This window comes from Mesoplodon bidens (genome assembly GCF_964165515.1).
Source record: "Mesoplodon bidens genome assembly, chromosome: 11".
Taxonomy (NCBI): domain Eukaryota; kingdom Metazoa; phylum Chordata; class Mammalia; order Artiodactyla; family Ziphiidae; genus Mesoplodon; species Mesoplodon bidens.
The window spans coordinates 69,172,218-69,181,400 of NC_138167.1; the positions used below are offsets into that span (position 1 = coordinate 69,172,218).

The 9,183-nt window shown below is 51.4% G+C and overlaps 1 protein-coding gene across 1 annotated transcript; it reads left to right on the plus strand.

The window, feature by feature from the left end:
* Positions 1 to 375: 375 nt before the first annotated feature.
* Positions 376 to 8,808, plus strand: LOC308625760 (apolipoprotein L3-like; the record flags this gene model as incomplete). Its single annotated transcript, XM_081250247.1, has 4 exons — positions 376 to 541; positions 3,142 to 3,256; positions 7,665 to 8,101; positions 8,406 to 8,808. The coding sequence occupies 4 exons, from the start codon at positions 376 to 378 to the stop codon at positions 8,723 to 8,725; spliced, it is 1,038 nt and encodes a 345-aa protein (XP_081106373.1). The 3' UTR covers positions 8,726 to 8,808.
* Positions 8,809 to 9,183: the final 375 nt, after the last annotated feature.

Genomic DNA, 9,183 nt, shown 5'->3' on the forward strand with positions numbered 1-9,183 from the left:
GCGGCCAGCAGAGCCCAGGAGACAGAGAACCTCTCTGGGTTAAGTCCACTGTGGCACTGGTGGCCGTCCCAGGGAAACCCACCAGAGAACTCGACCCTCGCTGTTCCCTGCAGCCACTGCTCACTCATGATCAAGCCCACAGTCTGTTTTCTCTTTCCCAAGGGTGAAGCGACACCTCCTTCCAGCCTGACACAGGCGGGCGGGCTGAAGGGAAGACTCTGAGACCCCAGCTGCTGCCACCATGAGCACAGTAACCTTCTGCTACTTAGGTAGTCAGCTGCTTCTTCTCTGGCTGGTTCCTACTTGTGACCTAGAACGGAGGGTGGTGCCTCCAGGCTGAGTTAACCAACAGAGGAATCAAGAACCAAGAACGGGATGGATAAGCATCCGCGAGCCCCCAAGAGGGGCCAAGAGGAGCTCCCCAAACCCAGGGGTCTGTCCCCACAACCTCCTTCCCGGCCCCCCCCTCAGGGAGCCAGGACCAAGATGCTCACTTCCTCACCCCCTAGCCCTGCACCGCCATCCAGCAAGTGCCTCAAAAGTGAGGACAGGACAGCCCATGGGGAGGGGGGGCAGCAGATGAGAATCCCCGAGGCTGGGTGGGGCGGGGAGAGGAGGTCCGCCAGCACCCCTGGAGGCTTCTCCTGGCCTCTCCCTTTGTCCCAGCAGCCCCTGCTCCCAGACCCTGGGGCATTACCACAGAGGCTGTTGCCTTCAGCTCTCGCCCTGCCGCCAGCCCAGCCGCTCTGGGAGGCTCAGTGGACCCTGAACTGAGCCCCAGCCTGGCCTTTGCCACCTCCCACCTGTGTGACCTGGAGCACCTTACCTGACCTCACCTGTAAAATGAGAATAATATTTCCCTATGTTGTTTAGAGGTTCAAATATAATGTGTGTTCGTGGCGTGGGCCAATGCCTGCCACACAGCAGGTCCTGCCTAAGTGTGGTTGCTGTCCCCTCTACGTGGAATTTGTTAGTTTCAAGTTGAAACCTCCCCTCCCCCAGACTTCTCACCCCCACCCCCCACCCCCAACTGCCCGCAGCTCTGTCAGGGTACCTGCTTACCAGGTGTAACTGCCTCAGGCAGGTACTGGTTCTATGGATCTCAATAACCCTGCAGAGACGTGGGTGCTCAGTTATTTCCCCCACCCACCCCCATCCAATCAATGCACAGATTTAGTGCCGTGGGTTCCCTCCACGTAAGCCCTGGGTTCCTTTCTCCCTTAGTGAAGGGGGAAAAAGGAAAACCTAAACAATCACCACACACCCACAGGAGCACTGCGTTTCCTTGAGTTTCGTTTCCTCAGGATTGCTTCTCCCCCATCACTGCGTTGCTCAGCGACCAAACCACATCCTCCCTGGGGCCGCCCTCGCCCTGGAGAGCAAATTAGTCAAGCTGAAGGATAAGGGAGGGGAGAACAGATTAGAAGCCAGGAGCCGCCATCCCAGCAGACTGGGATCCTTGAGGGAGGGCTGGGCTGGTGAATTCCTGAGGATCAACTCTCCTCCGGAACAAGGTGACCTCCTGTTTATCAACAGTTCAGCTTGGGTCCAGTGGAGCCAGTGGGGAACTGGGTCCTCTGGGACCAGCCTGGAGGAGAGAGAGGTGATGGGGATTGATCATAGGATCAGAACCAGGGGTCCCACCCCTCCCCCACCTGAGGAACTGCCCTCTGCTGCCCAGCCTGGAGTGTCTGTGATTAGCAGGAGGAATCCTCTCCCTCCCATGGTAGTTTTACACAGTGGCGTGTGGTCTGAAACTTTTTTTTTTTTTTTTTTTTTTGTGGTATGCGGGCCTCTCACTGCTGTGGCCTCTCCCGTTGCGGAGCACAGGCTCCGGATGCGCAGGCTCAGCGGCCATGGCTCACGGGCCCAGCCGCTCCACGGCATGTGGGATCTTCCCGGACCGGGGCGCGAACCCGTGCCCCCTGTATCGGCAGGCGGACTCTCAACCACTGCGCCACCAGGGAAGCCCTGAAACTTTTTTTTTAATTGAGGTAACATCGGGTTATAACATTGTATAAGTTTTGTGTATACAACATTATATTTCTACTTCTGTGTACACTACAGACATTAGTTGCAAAGAAGCCCCATAGTATACTACAGAGTAGAATGAAGAAATCACAGTTTTTTAAATACAAGGAGGCTTCAAAGAATTGTCTTGATGGTTGGCCTTGGATTCAACCTCTGACCTTTCTGCTTGCGGGCCTTGGGTGGTCCCTTATCCTGTCTGAGTCTCACTTTCTTCTTCTGTGATATAAGAATAATGCCTCTTCGTGTGGATATAGAGGAAACCCATTTTACATCAAGTCCCAGCCCACACATATACACACACTAGTCACCAGTCTCTTATCAGCAATTCTATCACCTCCAAATTTCTGAAACACACACACATTTTTGGTAACTCATCTGGGCAGTAATGTTGCCCTGTACGGACCTGAGACTATTTATAGTCATTACAGTCTTTTTCCCATTTAATGTGAATATTTGTTTCACTGCCAAAACATGAAAACATTCATTTATTGGGTGCTTTTCAGACTCTGCTGGAAATGGTAACTAATAAACCATATGTGCCCTGTCTTCATTCTCTTTCTAAAGGTTTAAAACTTTAGATTCCTAAAGACATCTAAATCCCAGGAGTAGATAATTAGTTCTGGAGGCTGGAAGTCCAAGATCAAAGAACTGGCGGGGTTGGGTTCTGGTGAGACCTCTCCTCCTGGCTTGCAAATCACAACTGCCTTCTAGCTCTGTCCTCACATGGCCTGTCCTCTGTAAGGAGGGTGGGGAGTGGGGAGGGAGAGAGAGAGAGAGAAAGAGAGAGAGAGACTCTGGTGTCTCTTCTCTTCTAATAAGGACAGGATGCTTATTGGATTAGGGCCCCACACCTATGACCTCATTTCACCGTAATTACCTCCTTAAAGGCCCTATCTTCAAATACAGTCACCTACCTGGGGGGGTCAGGGCTTCAACCTATGGATTCAATGGTGGGAGAGAAACAGTTCCATCCATAACAGCAGGTAACTCCACCAACAGTACCCCAGGTGACGGCTGCTCAGGAAGATGAATTTTAACCCCTTTACACTCAATACCATTTCTGTTCCACCACAAATTCTTCTCATCTTATTCCCTTTTCTTTTCATCTAGAGAGCTTTTTTGAGGACGTCATCGAGTGTCTCTGGGACGTAATGAGCAGAGAGGAACTGCTACTCCTGCTGACTAAAGTCCTGAAGAGAATTGAGACTAAGGCTGCTTTCTCCAGGTAACCTGCATGGATGCACCAGGAATGTCACCCACATCCCCCTGCCCCAGGCTCGTTTCCTCCTGGCAGACACACCTCCTCCAGGCAGGATCCTATGGTTGGGGTCAAGGATGTTCCTTCTCAAGTTTCCATTGGGAATGTTTCCTCCTTGTCAGTGAACAGCCTCAGGTTGGGAAGAGATGAAACCTGCAAGGAAGGGGCATGTTATGACCTTGCACAAGTTACTGAACTACTCTCTGCCTTAGTTTCTTCATCTGTTCAGTTTTATTGTGAGGAAACTGAGATCATGCATGCAAAGTGCTTCACATGATGGCTGAACATAGTATGTGCTCAATTAATGTTAACTTTATTTTATTTTCAGTTTTTATGATGTCATTTTTTAATGCTTATAGAGTACTTAAAGATAGTGTTAATGTCCCATAAGTCAATTGTTCAGGGAATCGTTTCTGTAGAATTTCAGCTTTGGGAGCTGAAGGTGGAGCTGGAGCTTCTTCCTTAAGTCTTAGGGGAGATATGCTGTTCTTTTCTGATTTACAAAAGCAGGGTAATAAATAGACTGAAAGGCTCTTCTTTTTAGGAGGTTATTTTCAGTCTCACTTGTTATTGATATAAGCACAAGAATTAAAAGAAAGTACAGAAAAGATGATGTGAGTTCAGGTTTCTGCAGCCCAAAACAACCAAAACCAAAGCTGAGATCCATGCAGACCAAGTTTTCTTCAGTGGCCAAAGAATGGAGAAGTGGGAACTTAATTCGCAGATCAACTTCTCACCCACATGGTGAGAGGGATTTGATTGTAAAGAGTAAAGACAGAGGGAAGAGGAGTGAGGCTCATGACAGGGAGAAAGAGCACTCATCTACCAGGGAAGGGGTCAGGCTCTCCTGGAAACAGGGTGCCATGCCCTTTTTATCCTTTTTTGGTCTGCATCTTCCGGTCATGGTCATCCGTAGGCGTGTCATCTAGTAGCTAATGTAGTAAAATCAGCCTAGAATGAGACTGAGGGTCTGGTGAGGTCAGATACCTTGCCACCTTGGTTCCAGCTGGTTCTATCCGGTTTTGGTTTGTCTCTTCCTATAGCTTCCTCTGTTTTTCTCCGGACCCTGTGACTCCAACAGGTTCACCTCCAAATGGAAAAATCCTTTCCCTACGTGAATAAAGGTGGCTATTGAGGTCCAGAGTATTCTATTTCAGGGAACCTGAGGATCCAATACCTCAGGTGTTGGATGTCCAACATCCAACACTGCGCCACCACTATTTAGACAACTGTTTTGAAAAACAGTGTCTAAAGGGAATTTCCTGGTGGTTTAGTGGTTAGGATTCGGAGCTTTCACTGCTGTGGCCCAGGTTCCTAGGAGCCAAGGGTCTTGTTCCTGTAGATGAGAACCAAATAGGACTTCCTTTGGGACAAGTCAGAAAATCCTGACACCATCAGTTTGTGTTCCTGGGGATTCTGGCTAGAGCCCTTTTTTTTTTTGGCGATACGCAGGCCTCATACTGTTGTGGCCTCTCCCGTTGCGCAGCACAGGCTCCGGACGCGCAGGCTCAGCGGCCATGGCTCACGGGCCCAGCCGCTCCGCGGCAATGTGGGATCTTCCAGGACCAGGGAACGAACCCGTGTCCCCTGCATCGGCAGGCGGACCCTCAACCACTGCGCCACCAGGGAAGCCCCTGGCTGGAGCCCTTTTAATCTCCATCTTAGGAACTGTACCAACACTGCAGGATCCTGCTGGCCCATAAGGCAGAGAGGCTGGAGTGGAATTGGATGGAGCTGGGTTGGATCCTGGCTCTGTCCCTGCCCAGCTCTGGGACTCTGAGCTTAAGAGTTGGAGTCTCAGATTTGTCGTGTGTCCAGTGGGAATAGCAATTCAATCTGATGGATTGTGGTGATGGCCTCAGAGGGAACTGCAGGGTCAGAGGCGGGGAACCAAGTGCAATCATCTCATCCAAAGGCCCAGGGGGGCCTGGACCAGGGTCAGACCCAGGGGTCAGGATGGGGCAGAGGGGTCCAGGTTGGAGGACTGGTAGGAAGGCTTGGGCAGCAGAGCCAGGACTAGAGTGAGGCGAGTGGGTCCCTAGGACACAAAACTGGAGGGGCTGTGACCCTAGCAGAGGTCCTATGAGTGGCAGAGGGGAATTTCTTCCCTCCCTGACTTGATCCCCTCATGCTGAGCATAGAGGGCCCTGGGTGACTGTGTCCTCCACACCCTGCCTGGGACCTGGGGTTCTCCACTGCCATCTGGGACCCTCTTCCCATCTACATAGAGTAGCCCTGACCAGTGGGAAGGCCGTGTGGCTTAGTGAGACCTCCAGCATCACAACGAGTGGCTGCCAATTTTGTGTGATTTGAGGGACTCTGACGAGGCTTCACAAGTCCCCACCAAAGAGGAAAAGTCTTCCTCCACCAGCTTGTGCAAATGCAGGTCTCTTCAGGCTTAGCAGTGTATATGGATGTTTCTTAAAGTCTCTTGAATCTTTGAGAGGTTCCATAAAGTTGCACATGGCCTTGGTGTGCAGGCATGTGAAGTTGTCACCAGCTAAGGTATGAGTTAAGCTGGTGACCCTTGAGAAGTCGGGGGTGCTGGGTGCTGGGTCAGGAATCAGTGAGGCGGGCTGGAGAGTCCAAGGGGAAGCAGGGTTAATAGCAGATCACCTGCTTCCCAGTCAACTGGGGAAGTGGATGGACCTAGTGACCTTCAGCTGGGAAGACCAAGGGCATCAGGCTTGGAAGACAGCAGATGCCAGGCAAAATGATCGTTAAGTTTCCTTCTAGCTCTGATTTTAGGTTTAAAAAACCTCTAAGTACGCAGAATTAGCCAGTCTGCAGAGGCTGAGGGCACGGTCCCCAGGACTGTCCTTACATTTGACCCCAATGACAAATTTGGGAGATCCCCAAAGCTACCACCAGGTATGAGAATTCCCTAGAAGGAGGCACAGAACTCCCTGAAAACTGTCACGACCCCAGTTACGGTTTATTACAGGGAAGGATGCCGGTTCTCATCAGCCACAGGGCAGAGACTGGGCGGGTTTCACACAGGAAGCTTCCATTGTCCTCAGGACGTGTCCCTGTCCTGGATTCAGTGTGTGGCAGGGCACACGGAGCGCTGCCCGCCAGGGGCGTTCACCTGTTTAAAGAAATATATTCTGACTCTTGTTAAAACGATAAGGAAGGCTCTCTGTAGGACGATCGTGATAGGTGTTGAAGACCATCGCAGCAGAGGAAGCAGATGGGTGCGAGACCGAATACAGCAAAGATGATGGGGATTTGTAGCCAATGATCAGAGTGAGGGGCGTGGGATGGAAAATCACTGAGAGGAGACATCGAGGGCAGGGGGATTCTTGTTGAAATTTGCTAACAGGATTCTTGCTAAAAGCAAGTAAAGGATGTATGCATCAAATGTGGGAGATGAGGAGTTTCATCAGATATCAAACATGATAAGATCTAAACAGTGGGAAGGCTTCTCACTAAACTGACTTGGACGAATTTTTGCTGAGACTGGGCAATACAGGCCGTCAAGGACAGGACACCAAAGGCGGAGGTTGAGGCCTATCGGAGAAGAGGGCTCAGAAGAGCCTGACTAAAACTTGACCAAGGAGAGAACCTTTTCCAACAGGACCCTCCGCGTATGGAGTTTTATTTGGGCTCAGTCACTCGCTGCCCGCACAGCTGATCTGTTGTCTCCTGCCCTCCCGGAGGTCAGACTGATGCCCTAGTGTCCAGCTCCTCCAGAGGTCAGATGTGATACCACGTGACCCAGGGGCCCCATCACATGTCACCCTGTTAGACTGTCCAGTGGCCAAAGGCCCAGGCAGACGAGGACTCTCCTATCAGCCAGAATATTCTAGGGGCTCAGGGACGACTTCCCAGTAGCCAAGGGCGAAGAGCAGGTTGACTCCTCACTACACACTAAGGTTCTCTGAATGAAGGTTTTTCTGCTCCAATCCCACTTCTCTGTGCTTCTCTGTGGAGTTCCCACTCTGCCTACTCTTTGGAAGTGATTGTGTTGACCTGCCTCTGAAGCGTCTTTATCAAACACCATGTTTTTTTTGGCCTTGCCATGTATGTTGTGGCATCCTACTTCCCCAACCAGGGATCGAACCTGTGCCCCCTGCAGTGGGAGCGCAGAGTCCTAACCACTGGGCCATTAGGGAATTCCCTCAAATACCTATCTTAAGTTAAAAGTATCCTAAGATGACTTTTGCTTAGTTATTCCACGATTGAATAAGTATATGGAACATCTACAAGATACAAAAATTTGTGTTTAATGTTGAAAGAGAAAAATTTACATTTGTGAAATCCTTTTCTATTTGATTTATAACAAAACCTCTGTGATTTACAGAATAGATCTTGTTGAGCCTATTTTATGGACAAGCAAACTGCCTTTCTAATCCCTTGACCTTCATTGTTACAGGGAAGACTCAGAGGCACTGTATCAGTATCTGAGTGAGCTGAAAACAGACTTGGCCGTGGAGCACCAAGTCACGCTCCAAAAAGACCAGCTGGACAGGAAGAGGTTTTTGAACAGGTTTCCTTGGGTAAAATGGGAGCTAGAGGAGCTCATAGGAAAGCTCCACGCACTCGCAGACAAGGTTGACAAGGTCCACAGGGACTGCACCATCTCCAACATTGTGGCCAACTCCACTGGCGCTGTGTCTGGTGTCCTGACCAACCTTGGCCTGGCTTTGGCACCCATGATAGCGGGGGCGAGTCTGGCACTCTCCGCCACTGCGTTAGGGCTGGGAGCAGCAGCTGCTGTGACCAGTGTGTCCACCAGCATCGTGGAACTCATCAGCACGTTGTCAGCAAAACCCGGAGTCAGTCGCCTGATGTCAACTGGCGTTCCTGGAGGTACTTAAGATCAGCCCCCAAACTGTTAGCACAACAAAGAAATTCACAGAAGCTATGCAACGCATTGAAATGAATATCCATGCCATGGAGACGGTCAAAAGCAACCCTGGGGCTTCCCTGGTGGCACGGTGGTTGAGAGTCCGCCAGCCGATGCAGGGGACACGGGTTCGTGCCCCGGTCCGGGAAGATCCCACATGCCGCGGAGCGGCTGGGCCCGTGAGCCATGGCTGCTGAGCCTGCGCGTCTAGAGCCTGTGCTCCGCAACGGGAGAGGCCACAACGGTGAGAGGCCCACGTACCGGAAAAAAAAAAAAAAAAAAGCAACCCTGGCTTAGCAGCCGATGCAAACGTCTTCATCAGCAGTGGAATAATCTCAGTCCAAAGCAGCCAGCAGGAAGAGGTTACTTTCAAAGGCACGGCACTGGTAATGACCAAAGGAGCCCGGATTATGGGTGTGGCCGAGGCAGGTGTCTCCCTTCTGATGGAAGTGGCCTTCCTGGTGAAAGAGGCAAAGCACTTGCATGAGGGGGCAAAGGCGGAGTCGGCTGAAAGGCTAAGGCAGCAGGCCCGGGAGCTGGAGGAGAAGTTGGAGATGCTCACCCGCATCTATGAGCGTCTGCAGTAGGGCTGGACTCCGCCACCCCCCGAGCTGTGCAGGGACCAGGGACACGTGCGGGGCCAAGGCACAGAGGCGCCTTGTTAGAGGGAAAAGGAAGGCAGATAACATAGATGTAGCTAGGTGTTAGGAATTTGGCATTTCTGTAGCTGAGCACAGCAGGGGAGGGATAAATGCAGGTGGCAGATGGGGGAGAGAGAAGGAAGGAGCGTGGAGCCTGGACGAAGGGAGGAAAGGGGCCTAGAGAGTGAGGGGAGGAGAGAAGCCACTTATTTTGGACTAAAGTAGACACTGGGGGCAGAATAAAGGGAGAGGGAGGGGGAACTAGCAACAAGAGGCCAGGAATATGAAAGGGTTGAACGTGGGAAAAAGCCAAAGAGTTAGGATGGCTGGGATCCAGGAGAAGTAGCAGGGGCTCCTCTCTCACCCCTCCCCAGGGTTTGATGTCTCTGGTGGTGGTCTCTAGC